Source organism: Oryctolagus cuniculus, chromosome 11, assembly GCF_051225735.1.
Source record: "Oryctolagus cuniculus isolate XC-2025 breed Fujian yellow rabbit chromosome 11, ASM5122573v1, whole genome shotgun sequence".
Lineage (NCBI taxonomy): Eukaryota > Metazoa > Chordata > Mammalia > Lagomorpha > Leporidae > Oryctolagus > Oryctolagus cuniculus.
Window position 1 is genome coordinate 27,373,499 of NC_142877.1, and position 23,966 is coordinate 27,397,464.

The 23,966-nt window shown below is 53.6% G+C and overlaps 1 protein-coding gene and 1 pseudogene across 4 annotated transcripts; both read right to left on the reverse strand.

Moving 5' to 3' along the window:
* Positions 1 to 2,154: 2,154 nt before the first annotated feature.
* On the reverse strand, positions 2,155 to 22,402 carry LOC100350480 (signal-regulatory protein beta-1). Of its 4 annotated transcripts, none has more exons than XM_070051988.2 (6): positions 22,189 to 22,402; positions 14,247 to 14,603; positions 9,586 to 9,906; positions 8,327 to 8,659; positions 3,291 to 3,411; positions 2,155 to 2,724 (listed from the first exon to the last, which is right to left on the reverse strand). In XM_070051988.2, the coding sequence occupies exons 1-5, from the start codon at positions 22,259 to 22,261 to the stop codon at positions 3,293 to 3,295; spliced, it is 1,203 nt and encodes a 400-aa protein (XP_069908089.1). In that variant the 5' UTR covers positions 22,262 to 22,402; the 3' UTR covers positions 2,155 to 2,724; positions 3,291 to 3,292. The 4 variants fall into 4 exon arrangements, with proteins under 4 accessions (XP_069908089.1, XP_008254428.3, XP_069908092.1 ...); XM_008256206.5 differs by having other exon boundaries at positions 2,155 to 2,743; XM_070051991.2 differs by having other exon boundaries at positions 14,247 to 14,600; positions 22,189 to 22,364.
* LOC108176686 (regulator of microtubule dynamics protein 3 pseudogene) lies at positions 17,872 to 19,290 on the reverse strand (annotated as a pseudogene).
* Positions 22,403 to 23,966: the final 1,564 nt, after the last annotated feature.

Sequence of the window (23,966 nt, forward strand, 5' to 3'; positions counted from 1 at the left end):
CAGATGGCTAAACGATACTGACTCAGTGTAATGCATAATTTAACAGGAACCCTTGTAAATTGTCATATGCCAATAAAATGTCCTAAGTGGTAAAAAGTAAAAGAAATCCAGTCTCTAGTAGACACCTATGTCCTCGAGGAGACATTCCTTCATTTATTAACAGAACTCTGACGGCTCCTGGATAGCAGTCGCTCTCCTAGCACCTGAGGTGCCCAGCCCCTTCCCTGCTAGAACTGCCACGCTCTTTGAAGAGAAAAAGCAAACTTCTCACTTTGGTGTTAATATGCATGCATTTTAGTTATCCCAGTTCACTTGAATAAGGCAAGTCCCCCAACGCATGGCTCCAATTCCAGTCACCACAATGAACGTACGTACGCTGAGGAAATCTGAGACGTACTGTGAGTGAGCAAAGTAAAAACTGCAGGCAGCACGAACTTCAGTGCTGGTTCTTCAGTCGCTATGCAAATCCCTCTAAATAACAAACGTGCATCTTGACCATTCACCAATTTTGTCATGGTCTTTTTTTTTTTTTTTTTTTTTTTTTTTTGTCATGTCTTTCAAAGTCTGCTGTTGATTGCTCCCTGCGAGTCTCAGTTTACATCCAAGACGTCAAAGCCTGCAGCTGCGTGGTCTCCTCTTTTCCCAGGGGTGAATGCACATGATGTTTTACAGAAATGAATCATTGAAAGGAGGATTTGGCCACAAAGGGACGACTGCCGCGAAGACTGGAGAAGGTGTAACTCGGGGAGGTATAGGACGAATAGGACGGAGGCGGAGTCCGAGGCGGAGCAATAGCTGACCACGGGTCCCCTGACACTGAGACACCAGAGAATTTGGAGAAGGAGAAGCTACCAAGCTGAGGGAGGAAAGTGGGGCGACAGAGGAAGTGACACCTGCAAAAAAACTTCACGTTAAAGACACTTCCGGTGAGATTCACAATCTTGGTGGCGCAAAGGGTAGGATGCAGGCAGAAAGGAGGGAAGGCGGGAAAGACGCTTGCTTCCTGTTGTAAATTATACAAAAAGGCAAACTGCCTTGGACAGGGTTTTCCAAAGGAATAACGCACTTCACTCTCAATGTTTCCAATGTGTCCAAATACAGTACACCAAATAGATACTTGCTTTATTTATTTATTTGAAAGTCAGAGTTACACACAGAGATAAAAGGAGTGGGAGAGAGAGAGGTCTTCCATCTGCTGGTTCACTCCCCAATTGGCTGCAGCAGCCAGAACTGAGCCAATTCAAAGCCAGGATCCAGGAGCTTCTTCCAGGTCTCCCATATAGGTGCAGGAGCCCAAGGACTTGGGTCATCCTCTACTGCTTTCCCAGGCCATAGCAGAGAGGGGGATGGGAAGTGGAGCAGCTGGGACTTGAACCAGTGCCCATATGGGATGCACACACTGCAGGAGGCAGCTTCAATGGCTATGCCACAGCGGGGGCCCCAATACTTGTTTTAGTATTAGTTTATTGCCCTATATGTTTGTAACTAGCAGGATGAAAGCCTTTACTATTTTGGCATCATGAAGGAAACCAGAAAGCTCACAGAAGTAGCACTTCATAATCCTTTGATCATGAAGGTCATTTTCCAGGCCTGCAGTGTAGACGATCGTGTTCCCAATCCTGCCCTGCCATGCAAAGTGGGGACTGCCCGTGTTCGGTATGCTATCCACAGAAGCAAATGCCAAGGAGAAACATGAATCAGGTCAAGAGGAACTGGAGTGCCGGCTACAGAAGGGGGGTGGCATTTCCTGCAGGGCGCTTCATGGAAGGTGCCTGGATCCTGTGACACTGGCCAGAGGCTTGGATTGGGGAGGGACTGAGCCAGGCAGACACGCTGGGAAGAAGCAGGAGAGGGGTTCCACCTGACTCCCATGGCCACCACAAGCCACTGAGGCTGTAGCCATGGTGTAGCAGGAAGCACCGTGGGGGTGACAGGTGTGCAGACTGTGGGCACAGCCCTGCGTTGTGCTTGAGTGGCCTTCTACTGGCGCAGAAGAGCCGACCGGCCAATTGTCAGGAGTTTTGCCGTCTGGTGGTTGACAGCTTGAAATTGGCCACTGAGGAGAGGATTTTCACCCAGAAATTGGCAGCACTACACATCAGTTTTTTCTGTTCAGAGTAAATTGTTAAACATTACCATCGCTGCACCTCGGCGTTTTTATTTTTTAATTTTTCTTTAAAGATTTATTTATTTACTTGAAAGGCAGAGTTACAGAGGGAGGGGAGGGAGAAGGGAGAGGGAGAGAGAGAGAGAAGGGAGAGGGAGGGAGGGATGCAGGGGAGGAATCCACACACTTGAGCCACACCTGCTGCCTCTCAGGGGATGCATTAGCTGGATGCTGGTATCACAATTAGAGCTGGGACTTGTACTTGGGGATGCGGGTGTCCCAAGTGGCACCAAACCCCAGGGAGACTAACCCTAGAGGGTAGCCAGAGCCTGTGCTTGAAGCCAACCCCAAGATGATAAGAGATACCTTGGTGGGTTTAGAGCTGGCTGTTCCTCACCTCCTAGGGAGATGCCAAGAGTCAGTGGCCAGAGTCAGCTCCCATGGCCCCTGCCCACGAATGCAGAGCCAGCTCTGGGGCTGTCAAGGACCTCGTGAAGGAGCAGCAGGAACCATGGGCAGGTGGGTATCCTGGAAGCAGGGAGGCAACTGGAGTTTATGGAAGCTTCTTGCGGGTTCCTTCTCTCAGGCTGAGGCCCTCGGAGCGAAGTCTCACGTGGCTGGGGAGGATGGAAGGAGCTGTGAGGAAACACGTCCACACGGAATCACTGCTCACCTTCAAGGACTGTCTTCTGTGTCTGACATCCCCGGAGCTGCTGTCCTAGGATCCCGGCTGTGAGTGGCTGGGCAGCCCCTGAGACAGGACTCTGCCTCTTCAGCTTTCCATCTCCAGCTCCTACCTCCCTGTCCCCGTCCCTTCCACTTGGCCACCCAGTGCCCTGTAGCAGCCATCCTGGGACTACTTGATGCTGACCTAAGCCGTGCATTCCTTTGGCCCCAGAGTCCAGCCAATGGATGGTGGCCTGTAAGGGAGCCACGGTGGAATCCCTGGGACTCTGTGGGTGCTTGGCCTGTGCCACCTCCTGCAGCACCCCTACACTTCCGGGGAGCTGGGAACCTCTCAGAGGGATCCAGAAGACTCCCAAGGGGGCTGAGAGATGTGGGTCATCTTTGGTAGACCCAGCTGGCCCTGACACTGTGTGATGTGTGATCTGGCCCCTTCTGCTGGCCCTGCTGTGCTGGGGCAGCCCTTGGCCTGCACCCCTCCTCCCAACCCCCAGCTTACCATCAGGTCTTCTGCTTCTTGAGCACAATGATGACAGAGACGCCGACTGCCAGCAGCACCTTGGGGCCCAGGAGGAGAGCTGTGAGGAGTGGAGCAGTAGATGATGACTTCCGGTCCTGGCCTGGAAATAAGGAGACAGGAGGAATCAATGGAGGGGCCACCCTGGCTGGAGTCCATTCCCAGGGGCCCTCTCTGGCCTCCTGAGGCTTCTTGGACCCAGCAATACTCTGACGCTTTGGAACCTGCCTCCTGCTCTGGCTGCCCTGGCTCAAGCCCAAGGCAGGAACCTGGGTAACGAGGGTCCTGGTGGCCGGTCACCCGTGGCTCAGGCTGCCAGGCTGTCCTCAGTGAGAGAAGCGTGGACAGTGCACACTCAGCCATGTGGTGCCGACAGGTGGCACCTGCTTTCTACTCGATCTTCACCACCCTGTAGTTAGGGAATTATTTGCTCCCCTTCTGAAGGGGAAACTGAGACTCAGAGCTTAGGAAAGGTCACGAGACGGGTGATCCAAACCTGCCGTCTCTTACAACAACCCCTGAGGCTGTGTCCCTTGGACCAAGGCAAGCCTAAGCTCCCAGGGCTGCAGGTGCAGCTACCAGCAGAGCACGCCCATGGAGTGAGGATGTCCCACAGTGAGGGCAGCAAGGTGCTCTGCTCTGCCCCAGGGTGGGCTGGAGGCCCCCGTGCCCTCAGGAGCCGAGTGAGCCACCCGTGGGAGAGGGAGAGGCTGGCTTTGGTCTGTGAAAGCTGCTGGTGGGAAAACATCCCGGCGAGTCAAGGAAGTGGGTCTCATCTTGTACTTAGGGGGCCTCCATCATTGTCCAGTCCCTTGTACCCTGGGGGGCAGATGTCATCAGAACATTTGTTGGTCACAAAAAGACCTGAAGCAGCACATATTTGGACTCTGCATTTTTACAGTGAGATGTTTGTGTTTTTAGAATTCAGCAAAGGTGGGGCAGGCGTCATGGCACACTAGGTTACTCCTCCGCCTGCAGTGCTGGCATCCCATATGGGCACTGGGTTCTAGTCCCGGTTGCTCCTCTTCCAGTCCAGTTCTCTGCCATGGCCTGGGAAAGCAGTGGAGGATGGCCCAAGTGCTTGGGCCCCTGTACCCACATGGGAGAGCAGGAAGAAGCTCCTGGATGCTGGCTTCAGATCAGCACAGCTCTGGCCATTGTGGCCATCTGGGGGAGTGAATCAACGAAAGGAAGACCTTTCTCTCTGTCTCTCTCTCTCATTGTCTGTAACCCTACCTGTCAAATAAATAAATAAAATCTTAAAAAAAAAAAAAAAGAATTAAGCAAAGGTACTGAAATAATGTATTTTGTAAGTAAAATTGTGCTGACAGCTCCATAAGGCAGAGGGGGACCCCCGCACATGTGGCTGTGGGGGGCTGGAGGCAGACAGCTCTAGGACCCTCACTAACGGGGAGAGAGCTGCACCCCCAAGTGCACGCCTCCAACAAGGGCAGCCCTCAACACAGACTCGTTAAATAGGGAGCAAGGGAACGTCCTGGCCCAGCCCGGCCCCTCAGTTGAGAACAACCCTGACAGCCCATCCTTGCCTGTCTATCTTCGAGGGAGCTGTGGGGCCAGGCCAGCTTCCCCACCCATCAGGTGTGTTGACCCTGCCAGCGTTCCTGAATCTTCCCTGCATTCCTGCTCCATCTCAGAGTCTGCTTCCCAGGAAACTGACCCCAGGTGAGTGGTCTGGAAACCAGGCTCTAAAACGCACGTTTGGAACCCGATCACTCCTAGGCGGGCAGTGAGGAGTGCAGCGGAGGTGGCGCCCTGGCTCGCTGGTGCTGTGCTGGTCACGGCTTTCACTGGCAGTGATCTGGGGTGGTCACAGCAAGGGGACTCCAGGAACACCGGGCACTTGAAATGCTGTGGGAAGGGGTCATGCTAAGGAGTATGGGTGGAGACTGCCACTGGGCATCAACCCTTTGGCGAAAGACATTGGAGCTAAGATCGATTAACCACAAGTTAAAGGCTAAATGGGAAAGTCAAAGGACCTCCTGACAGCATTGTAGATTCTGATCTCCTAGAGCCAGAGGGCAGAAACAGCTGAGGATTCTAAGAGTAGCAGAGGTTCAGGGCAGAGCCTGCTATGCTAGGATAGGGCCCCGGTGGGAGCCCGAGATATGGGACAGCATATACGGGCCAGAGCACTCAGAGACCTTCCCTTGACTTCTAGAAGGACCAGCATAGCAAGGCAACTGCCATCTCCACAAATACCTCCCCCAAATTAAAAGAAACAAGAAATGAAAAATATATTCTATGCAAAATTGGCCTTCAACGTTACTCATGGAATAGAACTGAGAGAGAGAACGAGCAACCCCTTGGGCACAGTCTCTCCCTCGCTCGCCCCTCTCACCATCACCCGGCGGGGAAGGAAAGTGCTGGAAGAACAGAGAAGGCTCCACGCAGAGGAGCCAACATTGCACCCACCCTGACGTGGAAAACCGTCCTGTAGATCGGAGCACAGACCCTCGGAAGAAGGGACCTTGAATTAGGCCTGACCTAAAGAGCTGTGAATGCTTGCCTTTCCCCTGCAGGACACGGCAGTGGTGACCGTGAGATGGGTGGGGTCGGGGCCATTAGCTTGGGTTCTCCAGGTGGGCTTGAAGCAATCACAGGGGCCTTGGACGTGCAAAGGGGAGGCAGAGGAATCAGAGTCTCAGAAGGAGATGTGGTCGCGATGGAAGCAGAAGTCAGAGAGACGTGGGACCACTCACTAGGCGAGCTCTCACGGGTCGGGGCACTTGTGTTAGTCATGTGGTCTGGCCCTGCCAAGGCAACCGCAGGCCAGACTCAAAATTCAATACCTCTATAGCAGGCTTGTTTTTTAAGTTGACAGTTCTGTGTGGCCCCTGAATGATGTTACAAATATCTGGATGGCCCTTGGCAGAAGAAGGCTCCCCACCTCTCCATGATTTGGGCAAGGGGACAGCCTCTCCCGCCCCCACCCCCAACTCTGCACCCCAGAGCCTCCAGAGGGAGGACCCAGCCTTGCTGACCCATGGGAGGGATCACCCTCCAGGACTGCAGGGTAATGAACTCATGGGGATGTGTGGCAGTCGCATCAGTAGGAACCCTGCACAGGGTGGCAGGGACATTTGAAAAGGACAGGCACTGGGGGAGAGAAAGCAAAAGGAAGGAAGGAAGGAAGGAAGGAAGGAAGGAAGGAAGGAAGGAAGTGCTCTTTTGGAATCTTACTGGTAAAGGGGAAAAAAAGTGGAGATGGAAACGTAGGATCCTGAAAGACAGAAAAGAACCAAAAAATTAGGGGACTCAGGGCCATTTTGCTGAGGCCAGAATTGTGGCGCAGAGGGTTAAGCTGCTGCCTGGTCGCTGGCTTCTCATGTGAGTGCCAGTTGGAGTCCCAGTGGCTCCACTTTCAATCCAGCTCCCTGCTAATGTGACTGGGAAAGCAGTGGAGGATGGCCCAAGTGCTTGGGCCCCTGCACCCACTGGGAGACCCAGAAGAAGCTCCTGACTCCAAGCTTTGGATTGGCCCAGCTCCAGCTGTTTGGGTAATGAATCAGCAGATGGAAGATCGATCCTCTCTCTGTCTCCCTCTCTCCTCTCTCTCTGCCTTTCCAGTAAATAAAAAAATATATTTTTTAAAAATAAAAGAACATTTTCCCCACCATCAAAACAAACAACTCAAACTATATCAGCATATCTGGATTTTCCTATACTAACAGAGAGAGGTAAACTCAGTTAGGAATATTGTAAAAAACCCAGAAACCATACGCACGGCGCCAAAGATGTGCATCCTGTGGTATCTGGGGCTGCAACGGCTGGGGACCCCCGAAGCCCTGGGTAGGCTGTGGCGTGCAGGAGGCAGCATCGTGGATGTCGCTATAGCCTACCACGCCTCTCCAGCTTTAGTGCCAGCTAGGACGCTGCCAGACAAACTGAAAGCCTGCGGAAGGGACTGAGCCCTGCCAGCGGACAGAAGACCAAAAAGCAGACACAGGTCAGTCCCAGTGCTGCAGGCTCATTTCTTCCTGCTCCTGTGAAGACAACTTCGGACCCTGGAGATACCGCCGGGGCAAGCAGAGGAGGTCATCAAAGCTGGAGGAGGAAGGCAGCAGGGCAGGGGCCTGAGGCCTGGACAAGGACACCACGGCCAGCATCTTGGGACCCAACTCCAACCCCCAGCTGCAGAAGGCAAGCCAGGCGCAGCCCAGAGAAGAGTGGAGGTCTCAGGTCAGAGACCTACGCTCCCACCTCAAGAAAGGGGAGAAAGAACAGCAAAATAACCCCAGGGCAAGCGAGAGAAAGGAAATTAAAAAGGAACGATCAAGCAGAAAACCAAGGAAACTGCAAGCAGAAAACAGCAGAGGAACTGACTGAAACAGAGCAGGTCCTTTGAAAAGGTCAATAAAATGGAAAGACCTCCAGCGATACTAACAAAGAAAAGAGAAAGGACACATTTCCAAAAATCATAAACGAAAGAGGGGCTGTCACTACAGGCACCGCAGGTACCAGACGGGTGGCAGGGGGATACTGGGATGAATTCTACACACAGAAATTGGACAAAAACAGATAAAATGGACCAAAAATTCCTCCAAAAGCACAACCTACCACAATTTGCCCAATATGAAATGAATAAAGTGAATAGCCTTAAAAGTATTAAGAAAATTGAGTTCATAATTTTTCAACTTCGGGAAAGATTTCTGGGGGCCCACAGTTTTCACAGCAAAATCCCACAAAGCACTCAGAGATGCCTGTGCAGGAAAGCCCGAGTGAGCGTCTCAGCTGCTTAACCAGGAAACACCGAGCCGCTCACGTGGGGTCCTGTGCTGCTGACGTGAGTCCATCAGGATGGGTCCCACACTCAGCAGTGGTGACTCCTGGAGTGTGGGTTTGGAGGAGACAGCAGACTTTAAACTCTGCCCACTGTTTACAGATTTCCAGAGAATTCTTCAATATGCATGACCACAACTTGTAACATTTTTTATAAAAAAGGATGAGGTTAAGATAAAATTTCAAAAGAGCCAGGCCAGCTGGAGGGGCGGCCTCACCAAGGCTGGTGTCTGTGCCCTGCTCCTTAGGCGGGGCAGAGACCTGCAGGGTGTGGCTTCTGGTGACTGCTGGCTGCCGGTCATGCTCCACCTGGCAGGACAGTACCACATCTTCCCTGTGGGCGGAGGAGTTCACCAGGAGCCAGCTCGTGCGGTTGTAGGTCCCGTCCTTGTTCTCCACCAGGGTCCAAGCCGTCTCTGTCCGGGGCACGTTTCCATTCTCCAGCCAGCTCAGCTGCACGTTCCGGGGGTAGAACTTGTCCACGTGGCAGGTGACGTTCACCTGGGTCCCTGCCCCCATGGGCTGCTGTGTGACCTCCACAGTGGGGGGAACTGAAACAGCAGGGCAGAAGCTCTGAACTTGTGGGACAGGCAGATCCTGGAGGAGGGGCCGAGTAACTCGGCTCCCACCACCAGGGCCAGGGCACCCCTGCGACAGGGCCAGGCATGCAGCAGTCACATGCATGTCTACACATGCATGACATCACTAAACATGGTGCCAAGCACACAAGCAGTACTCAAGACAGGGAGCTCCCATTTGGGCAACAACGAGTGAAACCAACAAGCCTGGGGCTGGCTCTGTGGCATAGCAGGTAAAGCCACCACCTGCAGTGCTGGCATCCCATATGGGTGCCGGTTCGAGTCCTGGCTGCTTCACTTCTGGTCTAGCTCTCTGCTATGGCCTGGGAAAGCAGCAGCAGATGGCCCAAGTGCTTGGGCCCCTGAACCCACATTGGAGACCTGCAGGAAGCTCCTGGCTCCTGGCTTTGGATCAGTGCAGCTCCGGCCATTGCAGAGTGAACCAGCGGATGGAAGACCTCTCTCTCTCTCTCTCTCTCTCTCTCTCTCTCTCTCTGCCTCTCCTTCTCTCTGTGTGTAATTCTGACTCTCAAATAAATAAATAAATCTTAAAAAAAAAAAAGAAAGAAATCAACAAGCCCAAACCCTGGATGCAGGAGGAACGTGGCCACTGCAGAGACAGGGGCTTGGCTCACACAGGTGCTCAGCACCTGCAGAATATTCTGGAATGGTAGAATGAGAGGAGTAACTGGCACAGCACTTGGCACGCAACCAGGCTTCACCCGGCAGCTGCCACTCAAAGGTCAGAGACTGGCACGCCAGCCACTGGGGTGGACTGGTACGGGGCCAGTGGGCAGGGCTGCTGGGAATTAGAGGCAGCAACTCAGGCCCCAGAGCAAAGCCAGCAGGGGCAGGCACGGCAGCCAGGTGTGGGCGTGGGTGGGGGTGCGGTCGTCTACCTCGGATGGTCTCAGACAAGTTGGCAGTACCACGGAGAGGGGGGCCTCCCTGCACAGTGATGTGGGCCACCTCGCAGATGACCTGGGAGTGCACATCGCTGGAAGCCAGGGCCACCTTGACGGTGCTGGAGACGTGGTAGGAGACGCTTTCTCCCACGGGGTACACGCTGGTCTGGAAGGCCGGGAGCTCGTTCCCATTTTTGAACCATTTCAGGCTGATGTTGCGGGGGGAGAAGCCGTGGGACTCACACGTGAAGTCCACTGTCTGCTCCGGGGTGGACCTCGCCCCAGGCCCCGACACCTTCGGGGTGGAGGGCTTGGCTACAAAAGGAGCATCAGACAAGAAAGAGGATCATGATGACCTGGCGACAGGCAGTGACTCACGTCACGTCAATCTTTCTAATCATGCTGGGGGGACAGAGGGGGTCGCGGAGTCTCCCAAGGCCAGACAGTGAGTGACAGGCAGGGCACGCACAGGGGCACTCCCAAGTCTGAGTTCAAGTCCTCTACAAGGCCTACTCCCTCCAGCCCTGCCCAGGAACAGAATCACAGCTGCCCTCTCCTCTGTGCTAACTCTTCCCAGCAGCCTCCCCAGGAAACCTTGCAAACCTCAGACAAAGTGTTTCTAGAAGCAGATGCAGGGGGCACTGGGCAGTCTCTCTGCTCTCACAGCTGGACCCGGGACGACCAGGACCAGGAGGTGGACCTGACACACCCCGCTGGCCTCTGAGAAATGGGACGGCAGGCATTTCTCCTCCAGACTTGCATCGAGAGTTACACGAAGCCAAGGCTTTGGAGACGGCACCCAAGGTGCGCCACAGAAACAAACGTCACGGGTCTCTCCCTTGAGCCTGGGTCTGCTTCTATCCAGAGCTCTCCCTCCAGGGAGTAGCGAGTCTACTCTGCATCTCCCACAAACATTCCAGCAGGGCCCAATCTGTGCCAGGGCCTCCCTGAGAGGGGAGAAGGGCAAGGGGTCTTCTGCGGAGCCCGCTGTGGACTGCGAACAAAGATCACTGAGTGCCGAGACAGCCAAGGTGGTTAATTTCCCAGTGGCTCCTGAGCTCCAGGAGACGCAGGCACAGCCCCCGAGCCGGCAGAAGCACCTCCTGCAAGCACACACGGGGTGAGGCAGAAGAGCCAGGGCAGCCCCTCCCTGTAGCCAGCTCCTGCGGGGGTCTCCAAAGTGCTAAGATCACACCCAGCTTTTATGTGGGAGAGGTCAGGCCACAGGGGACACAGGTGTTTGCTCCTGTGAGTATTCAACCTGCTCCCCAACACCCATCACATATTTTGAATCATAAAGAGGGTGCTGAGGCCAGCGCTGTGGCACAGCGTGTTAAGCTGCCACCTGCACCACCAGCGTCCCCTATCAGGGCGCCAGTTAGAGTCCTGGCTCCTCTGCTTCCAATGCAGCTCCCTGCTAATGCGCCTGGGAAAGCAGCAGAAGATGGCCCAAGTGCTTGGGTCCCTGCCACCCACGTGGGAGACCTGGATGAAGCTCCTGACTCCTGGCTTTGGCCTGGCCCAGACCTGGCCACTGAGGCCATTTGGTGAGTGAACCAGCAGATGGAAGATGTCCTTCTGTCTCTGACATTCACTAAGCCTTTCAAGTTTAAGGTTTTTTTTCTTTTTAAAGATTTATTTATTTATTTGAAAGTCAGAGTTACAGAGAGGAGAGGCAGAGAAAGAGGTTGGTCTTCCATCCACTGGTTCATTCCCCAATTGGCTTCAATGGCTAGAGATGCACCAATTCAAAGCCAGGATCTATGAGCTCTTCTGGGTCTCCCATGTGGGTGCAGGGGCCCAAGGACTTGGGCCATCCTCTGCTGCTTTCCCAGGCCATAGCAGAGAGCTGGATTGGAAGTGGAGCAGCTGGGTCTCAAATCAACGCCCATATGGGATGCCGGCGCTTCAGGCCAGGGCATTAACCCACTGTACCACAGCACCAGCCCCTAACTTTGTTTTTAAAGGTGTTATTTGATCAGTCAAGTCATCAAGACCCCAGCAGCCCAGACGTCCCTTTGTGGACAACGGGCACTGCACTCAACGTTTGGGATCTGAGATTCCCCACCTACGGACTCCACTGAGTACGGATCAAACTGATCTCAGGAACAAAATTGTACTAAACAAGCAGACTTCTTTTTCTTGTCACTATTCCCTGAACAATACAGTATACCAGTGATTTCCATAGCATTACATTGTAATGGGGCTTAGAAGTAAGCCGGAGATGATTTAAAATCTCTGGGAAGATGTGCATAGGCTATGGGCAAAACGATCGGAGCATCTGCAGATTTTGCTAACTTTGGGGGTCCTGGAACGAATCCCCCCAGGCTATCACCATTTGTGAGGGGGGTCTTGGGAGCCCAGCAGCCCCATGAGGTGGGTGCCCGTGGAGACTCAAGGAGGCAGTGGCTGGCCAAGGGCACACAGCTGGTAAAGGGTGGGGCCCATCCCACCCCACACAGGCTGATCTTAGCAACCCCGTTCTTATCTTTTCAGAGCCCCAAATCTCTGTTTAAATCAGATAACATTACCACCCTAGTGAGAAGGAGTGAGGAGGGATGCAAGTCAGAGACTGGCAGACAGTAGGTGCTGAATAAGTAGCACCCGTGACTGTGCACCGGTGCCCTGCTCATTCCTGGTTCTGAACCTGCAGGTGTGTTCGGTGGCGGCAGCAGGCTGGGCGCAAGCAAAGGCTCCTAGCAGCGTTCAAATCCGGCCCCAGCAGCAGCCACAAAACCCAAATGGGCACAGGAGAAGAAATCACCCAGGGAGGTCGCGCCCCCTCCCCTTAATGATCCCCAGGAGAGGAGCCTGGCGAGTGGGCTTGCAAAGCCCCAGCAAGACCACAGGTGTCTCGGGTGTGCAACTGCCGGGCACTGGAAGCCTGGGGATAGCAGGGGTGGACCTCAGGGACCTGAGGGCTGTGCAGGAGGGAGGGTCTGTGGCTGCAGGCCAGGACCTGAGGGCCCTCGCTGAAACAGGCAGGTTTCAGATGCTGAGACTGGATCTAGCTCAGTGTATCTGGGACGTGTGTGGGAGGGGTCCTACCAGGTCTCTGGGGCTCACGAGGGCTGCCCAGGCTCCTGCTGTTCTGAAGCATCCGCACCCTCACAGCTGTTCTCACCCCAGTCCCAGGGGCCACCTGTGCAGGGAAAACCCCACTGCTCCTCTGTGGCCTCAGGCTTGCTCAGGGCTTCGGGGCCTTGGCCCTGTTTCAGCATCTTCCGGTAGAATTAAGACATCATCTGCCCAGGACCTCAGCAGGTGGGTTCTGTTGGAATGTCCAGGCCGAGCCTGGCTCTGGGACTTTGCTCAGTGTCCCAGGTGATTCCAAGGAGCCACCTGAACCCACCCAGACCCTGTGTCCATCCGGGGCTTGGAGAAGAAGTGACCATCCAAGGTCACGTGGCCCGGCCGCAGCCTCAATCTCCATTATCCAGCACCCCGGCCCCTGGCGCTACTCTCAGCTCCTCACAGGACTCGACTCAGCCCTGCCCTGCTGGGGGCAGGGTGCCAGGGAGACCCCAAGGCCCCTGGGGGAGCACCGTGTGCTGGGGCACAGCCAGGCGGGCCTGGGCAGGTGGGCTACAGCGCACTCTCCTGGCCACCGCACTACTGAAGCACGGGGACAGCCCTGAGCCCAGTGACCAGGGCTCTGAGCTTGTCCTCTGCAGGCCTCACAGAACCCATCGGGGCTATGATCATCCCCATCTCACAGGTGGGGAACAGGACTGCGGGGAAGCCAGGCCTGGCCCGGGATCGCACTCCTTGGCCAAGCCCACATCACAGACCCTGGAAGCAGCCCTTGACGCCCAGTGCCTGCTCCGGGCTGCGTGATTTCCTTCTGCGTCTCCCAAAGGTGCCCCAACTGCCAGCATTTTAAAGATGTGAACACTGAGGCTGTCGGAAACCAAGGCCCTGTGTCCTCACCCTCACTGCAGCCCCTGGACATGTCCTGTCCCCCTCGCCCTCCCTCCATGTTCCCAGGTTCCCCTGGAGCCCGCGCCCTGGGAGATTTGTTGACTCCAAGCAACTCTAGCGGGAAGCCCTCCTGGGTGCCCGGCCTGGAGACCCTGGATGAGAGGGGAAGCCGGGGGCTCCTGCTGGGGGCTCGCTCACAGGGCGCGCACTCCCTGAGGAAAACGCCAGTGCTCAGTCCTGGTCCTGTCAGACACGGGGGCGGAGCCGCGACCCACCCGGGGGCGGAGCCTGCAGGCTTCCCGCCCTTTCCGTGGTCGCCTTTCAGGAGCCTGAGGGAGGGGACCTGGAGGGGCCTTTTCACCCCGGGACCAGGCACACAGTAGGCGGCACAAGAGCCTGCTGCACAGAGAGACGAGGGGCCACTCTGATGGGAAGCACCCCCTGGAGGCAGCAGGCGAGGCCTGGGCGGAGTCCCTCTGACTGGCCGTCCCCCGCTGCGGGGCAAAGCCTGGGCCGGCTGCAGAGGGGGTGCAGACGTCCCCTAGAGGAGCAGCCTTGAGCAGGAGCACAGACCCTGCAGCCTCGACTGTCCTCATCTGTGGAAGGGGAGGAAACCAGGCTGGGAAAGTGAGCGCCCGCACGGCCGCTGGTTCTGGGGCCCACAGAACGCAGGGTGTCATGGGCCGGGCGAGGTACCGCCCAGCAGACAGCACGCAGGCCCGCAGCGTACTCACCACTCACAGACACCTGCGTGCCTCCTCCAGACTTAAACTCCACGTCATCGGCATCCTGCTTCCGAAACCTGACGCAGTAGTAGGTGCCGGCGTCAGCTGGGGTGATGTCACGGATGCGGATGGAAAAGTCCATGTTGTTTCGCTTTGTGGTGTCTGAGACGTTTGTGACTCGGGGGTCTTGGTCTCCCTTGAAGTTGTAGATCATCTTCCGGTCTGGCCCAGCCCCCCTGAACCACTTCATGGGCCCCACGGGCAGCAGGGTGTTTATGGTGCAGCGCAGAGTGACCGCGTCTCCCTCTGCCACTGACACCCACCGGTCAGGCTGAGTCACCTGCAGCTCCTCCTGTGCTGCCGCTGCTGGGGGAAAGACACAGACCTTACCTATCCATCCTCTCGTGATCCTGTTTACATCGGAAGCGTGTGCCACACTCTATGTACTATGGCCCTAAAATACCCCATGTTGGGCATATTGCTCCAACATAATGAATGACAAATATTTAACGCTTATATTGACTTGATAAATGGAAGCCCATAAACTCCCATTAATAAGGTCCGAAGTAAGTTGAACCAGATCTTTTGAGGATTAACATTTCTTATATAAACCTAATGAATAGCTGGTTAACCGGCTGCTTGCACATCTGACAGCACAATTTTGCTTGTTCTTAAATATTCAGAAAAAATTAAAAAACAATGGATTCATCATGCGACACAACCCTACACCATAAGGCATTTACCTAGCTCCCCATAGCCAATCATCTATTATTGAAATCACTGGTTCTACTCAATCAACAACTTTGCTCGTAGATATTGGCTGACTTATTCTGTTCTCTAACCACAGCTGCTCAGCTGCCATCGGCCCCCACCTCTACGGGACACTGTTCCTCCTTCCCAGGCCACCCCAAGGGGACCTCAACAGTTTTGCCACCAGACACAGTCTTTGCACATAAGCTCTTATCGACACCCCCTTTCTCCAGGTGGGACACATCATCATCACTAGTCTCCTTCAAGGCCATTCATTTGAAACTCTTATTAATGACACCAAATCCAGTATCTGTAAGTTCTCTGGGGTTTTAGCAGCAGCATATTTCCTGTACATACTTTTTACATATAAATTAAAACCAGCAGTCACCATTATTGTCTTCAAATCCAGCCAGTAGACAAAGCCAAACTCCCTTACTGTAGAGGGTTTTCCAACCTCTGTCATGCGTCCTGGGGTCTCTAGACTACTCCCAGTGGCCTTAATGATAGCACCAAGCAGGTGCCAACAGTGGAGCATCATTTGGCTCCTTTCCTCATGCAGATATTTAAACCCCGGGGTCATAAATTTTTTTAAAAGGTTTATTTATTCATTTGAAAGTCAGAGTTACATAGAGAGAAGGAAAGCCAGAGAGAGGGAGAGGGAGAGGGAGAGAGGAAGAGAGGGAGAGAGAGAGAGAGAGAGGAGAGAGAGAGAGAGAGAGAGGTCTTCCATCTGCTGGTTCACTCCCCGATTGGCCACAATGGCTGGAGCTGAGCCGATCTGAAGCCAGGAGCTTCTTCTGGGTCTCCCACATGGGTGCAAGGGCCCAGGGACTTGGGCCATCTTCTACTGCTTTCCCAGGCCATAGCAGAGAACTGGATGTGAAGTGGAGCAGCTAGGTCTTGAACCAGCGCCCATATGGGATGCTGGCACTGCAGGTGGCAGCTTTACGTGCTATACCACAATGCCGGCTCCTAGAGTCATAAATTAGTGATATTAAAGAGGGTGGAGAATTGATCCAATTGTGGTGCTTAGGAGTGGGACTAGTGGGGGGGTCCTTAAGTTGGTGGGGGGGGCTGTCATTGGAAGGTAGCTCTTGTGAGATGGTTGATTATAAGCACCTGAGTCAAGCCTAACTGTGCTCTCTTGTGTTGTAGCAGGTTGAGCCATCACTTGCGACACCACCATCCTATATTAAAGTAATGGTTCAAGTCCCAGCTATTTCACTTCTCATCCAGACTCCTATTGATGTGCTTGGGGGGGCAGCAGAGATGGCCCAAGTACTTGGGCCCCTATTACCCACACGGGTGACCCAGATGGAGTTCCTGGCTCTTGGCTTTGTCCTGGTCTAGTCCTGGCTGTTGTGTCCATTTGAGGAATGAATTAGTGGATGGCCAATCTGTCACTGCCTCTCTGTCCCCCTACCCCCATGCTGGTACATGTGTCGCTCTGCCTTTTAAATAAATAAATCTTTTAAAAAGTGCCTTATAAACTTAAAACTATAAAACATTGCTGAAATCAATTTAAAAAGAAAGAATAAATGAAAAAAAAGATCAAATGGACCTGTTTATGGATTTAAAGACTTAGTATTACTAAGATGTCAATACTAGCCAAAGAAATCCACAGATTCTATGAAGTTCCTATCAAAATGTCAGTGGCATTTTTGGGGGGACATAAATGGAAAAGATTATTCTAAAATTCACATGAAATCTCAAGAGAGCCCAAATAATCAAAATAATATTGAAAAATAAAAATATGGAAGAATTATACTTGGAAGAATTATGCTTCCTTATTTTAAAACTTCAAAGCTCTACAAATTCAAAGCAGTGTGGATAGACACATGGACTAAGGAGACAGAATAGAGAGTCAATAAATAATTTCACTTATGGTTAATTGCTTTTCTTCTTTAAGATTTATTTATTTATTTGAAAGGCAGAGTTACTGGCAGAGAGAGGGACAGACAGAGAAAGAGGTCTTCCATCTGCTGGTTCACTCCCCAAATGGCTGCAATGGCTACACTGGGCTGATCTGAATCCGGGAGCCAAGAGCTTCCTCTGGGTCTCCCACATGAGTGCAGGGGCTCAAGCACTTGGACCATCTTCCACTGTTTTCCCAAGTCATTAGCAGGGAGCTGGATTGGAAATGGAGCATCCAGAACTCAAACCCATATGAGATGCTGGCATCACAGGTGGAGGCTTAACTTACCATGCCACAGCACAAGCCCTGGTTAACTGCTTTACAACAAAAGTGCCAAGAACATTCAATGGGAAAAGAACAGTTTTTTCAATATGTCAGATATCCACATGCAAGTTAATGAACATAGACCCTTACCTCACCCCATATACAAAACTCAAGGAGGGGTGCTGTAGCACAGCAGGTTAAGCTGCCATCTAGAATGCTGGCATCCCATGGTGCTCCAATTCTGATCCAACTCTCTGGTAATGCACTTGGGAAAGCAGTGGAGGATGGTCCAAGTGCTTGAGCCCCTGAACCCACAGGGGAGACCCAGATGAAGCTCCTGGCTCTTGGCTTTGGCCTGGCCCATCCCCGGCCATTGTGGCCATCTGGGAAGTGAACCAGTGCATGGAAGATATCTATCTCTGTCTCTCTGTATCTCCCTAATCAGTAACTCTGCCTCTCAAAAAAATTAAGTCAATCTTAAAAAAAAAAAAAAGGTAACTCAAAATGATCAAAGACCTAAGTAAATTAACCAAAAGTATAAAACCCTTAGGTAAAATGGGAAAACTCTTCATGGCATTGGATTTAGCAATGATTTCTTCAAGATGAAACCAAAAGTATAAGGAATCAAAGTAATGCGGATGAACTGAACTAAAACATTTGTGCATCAAAGGACACTATCAAGAAAGTGGAAAGAGTGCACAGAATGGGAGGAAATGTTTCCAAAGCATGTATCTCAGAAGAGATTAATATCAGAGACATATAAAGAACAGTTGCCACTCAACCACAAAATTATAAAATGGACAAAGGACACGAATATGCGTTTATCCAAAGAAGACACACAAATAGCCAATAAGCACAAGAGAATACACTTAGAAACACTAGTAATTAGGATAATGTAGGTCAGGACCACATGAAAACAGGCATGGGGGCTGGCGGTGCTGGCTGGAGAGCATTGGCTTTGTCCACGTGTTCCTTGATACTAAAGCCACTCTGGATACGCGTCTGGATTCCCTCATGCTCAGCCAGCTGACCACAAAGCGCTGCATCCCACTGGTGACACACAGCACACTCATGCCTTCTCCACGGTGGCCTCGGCTACTGCTTTTCCATTCAGGGCACAGGACTTCTCGCTCACCGCCTCAGTGAGTTCACACGCATCACTGTAAGCTCAGGCCAGGCACCAGAGAAAGTCCCGCCGGCTCCCATACACTAGCTTGTCGTTGAGCAGGAGCTGGGGGCCTTCTCGCCTGTTCTGCTCACCGCCCGGGTGCAGTTCGTCCCCCTGCTGCAGGACTGGCAGTGCATCGTCCAGGTCCAAGGAGTCTCCGGCAGGACCTGCAGCTGCCTCTGCCTCCACTTCCAGGCCCAGAGGATCCCTTCTCCCCTTATTCATGGTCTCACAGCTGACTTCATCTTCCCCATCCTCACTCTCCTTGTCAGAGTCCCGCTCACAGTCAGACCCAGCACTGGCTGTGGCGTAACCGCCTTCACTCTCTGCATCTGTGTACATGGCTCCCGAGGAGGCCGTGAGCTGCACAGAGCTGGAGTCAGAGGAGCTGCTCCTCTCCTGGGCAAACAGGAACCTTCACTGCAGAGCCACTCTCCGAGGCTCTTCCATGTGGGATCGGACCTCCCCAACAATTTCCCCAGCAAGTCCTTGCAGGCTGCTTCTCCGCTCCTCCACCTCCCGGCTCCTGGCTGCTGGCAGCGCCACAAGACCGTTCAGCGTGAAGTCCAGGCTGTCTAGCACCTTCTCCTGCCCTTCCTGTGGAAGGCCGGGCAGCACCGCGGCATCGCCTGCCTCACCCGGGATGGCCCCTAACAGCATCGCTTGGCATCCAGGCTCTGGTCTGTCCATAGTCCAGGGAGTTGGGCAGCCTCTGGCTCTGGCCATGGCGCTGAGTCCGTTTCCACTGCTGGCTGTAAAGGCCGCACAGGAATCCAAAGCCAGCAGCAGCACCCAGCAGCAGTCTCAGCCCGGCACAGGGTGCTTCCCAGAGCCCCCAGTCTAGACATGTTGCACCCGGCCACCAACCACCATGGCAGCAGCTGCCACTGCCTCATTCTGTCAATTGATGGAGTCTTTGCACCTGCTGTTTGCCAGACAGGAAGGCTTTACCCCAGATAGCCATGTGACCCACTCCCACAGCTGTTTTAGATCTTTGCTCCGATTTCTGCTTCTCAGGAAGCTCACCTAGACCACCCTGTTTTTTTCTTTCTTTTTTTTTTTTTAAAGATTTATTTATTTGAAAGGCAGAGTTACAGAGAGGCAGAGGCAGAGAGAGAAAAAGAGAGAGAGGTCTTCCATCTGCTGGTTCACTCCCCAGATGGCTGCAATGGCTGGAGCTGCGCTGATCCGTGGCCAGGAGCCAGGAGCTTCTTCCAGATCTCCCATTTGGTGCAGGGGCCCAAGGACTTGGGCCACCTTCTGCTTTCCCAGGCCATAGCAGAGAGCTAGATCGGAAGAGGAGCAGCCAGGACTCGAACTGGCACCCATATGGGATGCTGGCACTACAGGCAGTGGCTTTACCTGCTACACCACAGTGCCGGCCCCAACCACCCCCTGTTTTCAATCCATATCCCCCCACAGATCTCATTTCTCTTACCCAGCTCTACATAATTTTGCCTCAGCCCTTAGTGTTGCTCATTCCCCACATCAGGGCCCTACATGTTGTGTGAATTGGTTACGGTCATTTCCCGCAGTGGGATCTGAGGTCCACAAGCACAACCAGTTGGTGTTATCCAAGCCCTTGTCACAGCTCCTGGCACATAATAGGTACCTCCTAATGTGCGATTCCTCCCTGGGACACTGAAGGCTTTCCTGTGGATCATTTCTGTACAGTTGTCAGAAGCTGTTTCTCCTCTAGATGACTTGGCAAAAACAACCAAAACCAATTCGCATAGACACAGAAGCAGAAGAGCCCAGGAGAAGGAAACCACAAGCCCTGGTGTCCACGCCCCAGGCGCCTCCTCTCCACCCACAGGCAGAGGCTGTGGGACAAAGGTCGCAAGCTTGAGTGTTTAAGAACGAGTGAACCTGAGAGCTTGCCGCCAGCCCCCCCCGAGGTCAAAGTGTGGTGCTGCCACTTGCCGATGAGGAACCTTACTGCTATCAGGCCTTTCGTTTCCTTACTGGTCAGGCGGAGCGACAAGGGTCCCTTAGATATAACGATCACACTGGATGGGGACCCTAACACATTTCCAACAGTGTCTGGCACCTGGTGAGTGTTCAAGAAATGGAACAGGGGCCGGTGTTGTGGCAAAACCTGTTAGGCTGCCGCTGGTGGCACCAGCATGCCATCTGGGTGTCGGTTTGAGTCCCAGCTGCTCCACTTCCGATCCAGCTCCCTGCTAATAGCCTGGGAAAGCAGAGAAGATGACCCAAGTGCTTGGTCCCCTGCACCTACAAGAGAGACCCAGAAGAAGCTCCTGGCTCCTGGCTTCTGCCTGGCCCAGACTCAGCCATTGCAACCATTTGGGGAGTGAACCAACAGATGGAAGCTCTTTCTCTCGCCTCTGCCCCCGTAAATCTCTCAAACAAATCTTTTCTAAAAAACGGAAACGTTATGACTCTGTAGATTGTGAGGAACGAGGTCTCAGCTGACATCAGCCCACGACCTGGGTGTAGACATAATTACAGTCAGAGGCAACAGCAGCGGCAGAATCTCTTTCATCCCCTCTTCCTCCCCGCCACCCCAAGCACAGAAGAACAAGTTCCCAGCCTGTAAGGCACAGAAATTGTGCTTTGAGAGAGCACTCATTTTACCAGGGGAGAATTTTGCTCACCTGAAGAGCTTAGGGGAGGACAGAGAAGCGGAAAGTGCGGGAAGGTGGCTGGGCGGCCGGAAGGCCAAATGTCTAACGTGCCTTTTGTGCTGCAACAGTCGCCAAAGGCTTCTTCAGATTCCTATCTGTGTGCCTGTGTCTTCGCGTGTGTCCGCTTGTGTCTCTTGTCCACCTACATACACATGTACACACAGAGTGCCATTCACAAATGTGTGTGTGGCCTCGCACGCTGGTGCACAGGTGGTTTTGAGGATCCAGGGACATAGTAATGCATGACAACCTCCGCAAAACAGCAAGTGTCCAGGGCGCTGTTTCTGAAAGCCTGGGAACGGACGCAGCAGAGTTTTCAGCCTAGAGATGGAGCAGTGGGGTGGGCCACGGTCGCTCCTCACTGCTTCTCTGCCTCTCCTGATTTTCTGAGAGCAGACTGCACCGGCTTCCGACGGCACAACACTGCTAAAAGGACGAAGCCTGGAGCTGGCCAGCCTGGATGTGGGTCTTGGCTCTTCCACGACTGAAGGAGGTGCCCTTGAGCTCATGCCTCTCTCTGCCTCAGTTTCTCCACGGGAGGAGGATTTATCGCCCAGGGATGTTCAGAGCACAGAGTGTGAGGGACTATGCCCTCTGGTCAGAAGAGCTCATTAGTGAACGGCTACTGCTGTCACTCAGGTGCAGCGGGTGTGAAGCAACCTTAGAGCTAGACTCCTGCTCTCTGTGTCCCCTGAGGTGGCATCACAGCTGGAGCAATGTGGGGAACAGGGAGGGCTGCTGTGCCCAGCCAGCGATCACGGGGTCAGCTCCACGGCAGAGAGGGGGAAGCGCTCCGGGAGCTCTGAGCAGGGGCTCCCCAGGCTGCACAAAGACAAGCCCTGGCTTGGAGCCAGGCAGCGCTCTCAGCTGCCTCTGAGCTCACTCTGGGGCCCCGGGCAGGTGGCCTTGTCCCTCAAAACCTCAGGACTTGCAAGGATTTAAATAATGATCCTTCGGAAAAACTTCTGTTGATGAAAATGTTATGTAAGTAGAAGTGAATATTAGTGCTGTTGCTTGGAGCGTTTCTGCTTCAAGGCTTCCGGCCACTGCTGCAGAGAGAATGCTCGGGTTCCTGGCTCTGTGCTCTCAGTAATGCCCAGCCCTTGGTCTGTCACAGCACCACCCAAGTGTGTCTGGAGTCCCTGCAAGTCCTCGGGCAGGAGGGGTCAGGGGACAGGGAGTCGTCTGCCCCCTGGCTGTACTTACCTGTGAGTTGCAGCAATAGCATCAGCAGCAGGAAAGCACAAGGAAGAGGGGGCTGAGAGGCAGGGGCAGGCATTGCGGAGGCCTCCGGAGCACCTTTGTGCAGCCGTCTGTGCTGGGGGGATTCCCGTGTGCTCCTGGGCTCGGGGAGAGATGCTCTGCTTCCTGCACCACAAGGGGAAGTGGCTGTGACAGCGTCGCCTTCCAGATGGTGAAATAGAAATTCGGCAGGGCAGGCAGCTGCCAGGAGTTACTCAACATGCACTTTTAGAGAGACAGGGTCCCTGGATGACCCCTGCAAAAGTCCCTTTAACCAAAGATGCAAAGCTGAGCAACTTAGGCTCGAGGAGTGACTGGGGCTGCGGCCCACGTCCCCGGAACAGAAGCTTCAGACTGGTGAGCACATTTTTCTACCCTCAGACGTGGGCTTTGACACACGAGCGCTTTCAGCATTTTGGCTTGTTGATGTGAAGACTGAAACATTTAAAATTAAATTGGATTGAGATGAATATATAATGAGTTGGTGTATATGCTAATTTGATGTGTTATTCTCCAGTTGAACCACCAATTACTAATCAATCATGAAAAGCTAAACCGAAAAAAAAAATCCACATCTTCTTAGCTCTGTGAAAGGAGTGAAATCACAGGGCAATCCCCCTGCCCTGGGCCCTGGCCCTGAAAATCGCAGAGCTAGGGCTAGGATTTTGGCATAGTGGTTAAGATACCGCTTGGGAATGCCCGTGTCCCACACTGGAGTACCTGGGTTTGAATCTTAGTTCTGCTTCAGATTCCAGCTTCCTGCTAATTTGCAGTCTAGGAGGCAGCAGGTGATGGCTCAAGCACTTGGTCCCTGCCACCCACATGGGAGACCCAGATAGAGTTCCTGCCTTATAGCTTTGGCCTGGCCCAGTTCTGGCTGTTGTGAGCATTTGGGGAGTGAACCAGCAGATGGAAGATGGATCTCTCTCTCTCTCTCTCTCTCTCTGACTTTCAAATAAATGAAAATGAAATTTAAAAATTGGCGAGCTCCACAGAAGATACGGAGAATCACAACCTATGGGACCCAGGCCAGGAAGGGAGACACCTGTGCGGCCACTGGTGCGCTGCCAGAGGCTTAGGTGGCTGGTCTGAGGGTTAACGACCCGAGAGGGCTCAATCAAAGGGGTTCCCAGGAACTTGGCTGGGTCTGTGCGGTGAAGACGGAGGGAAAACATGCCCCTCATGCTTCCCACAGCGGGAGGAGGGGGACCGTCTGGCTGCGTGTAAGCGGAGCCATCAAATCCAGAAGCCCGAGCACCTCGCACATCGGCTGCCTTTCCTCGTGTCCAGCCTGCAGGTGCAGGCGCTGGCTTCTGTTGTGCTGTGTTCTTTCCCTGCAAGCTTCGTCTGTGTCAAGTAGGAAAACGTAAAAACAAACCAACTTACCTGCTTAAAAAAGGGAGAGAGGGGGAGGGGGAGGGGGAGAGGTGGAGGGGGAGGGAGAGGGAGGAGCATTCGTCTCTTGTTAACAAGGCCTGACTTCCAGAGAAACTACTTTAACCTGGTGGAGCTTCTCCAGAGCCCCGGCAGCACTGCCTCCCGCCCCTTCCTCGTGGGCCAAGGGAACACCTGATGCCAGCCCCCTCTAGCCTTCCACACACATGGGCACAAAATACACAACCCCGACTCCCCCAGCCATCCTGTTCCATAGAAGTGTCCTTGTGACGTTCCCATGGGCACAGGTCACCAGGCGCCCCAGTCACGGCCTTTGCTCCCCTCCTCAGCACCACACCCCTGCAGGC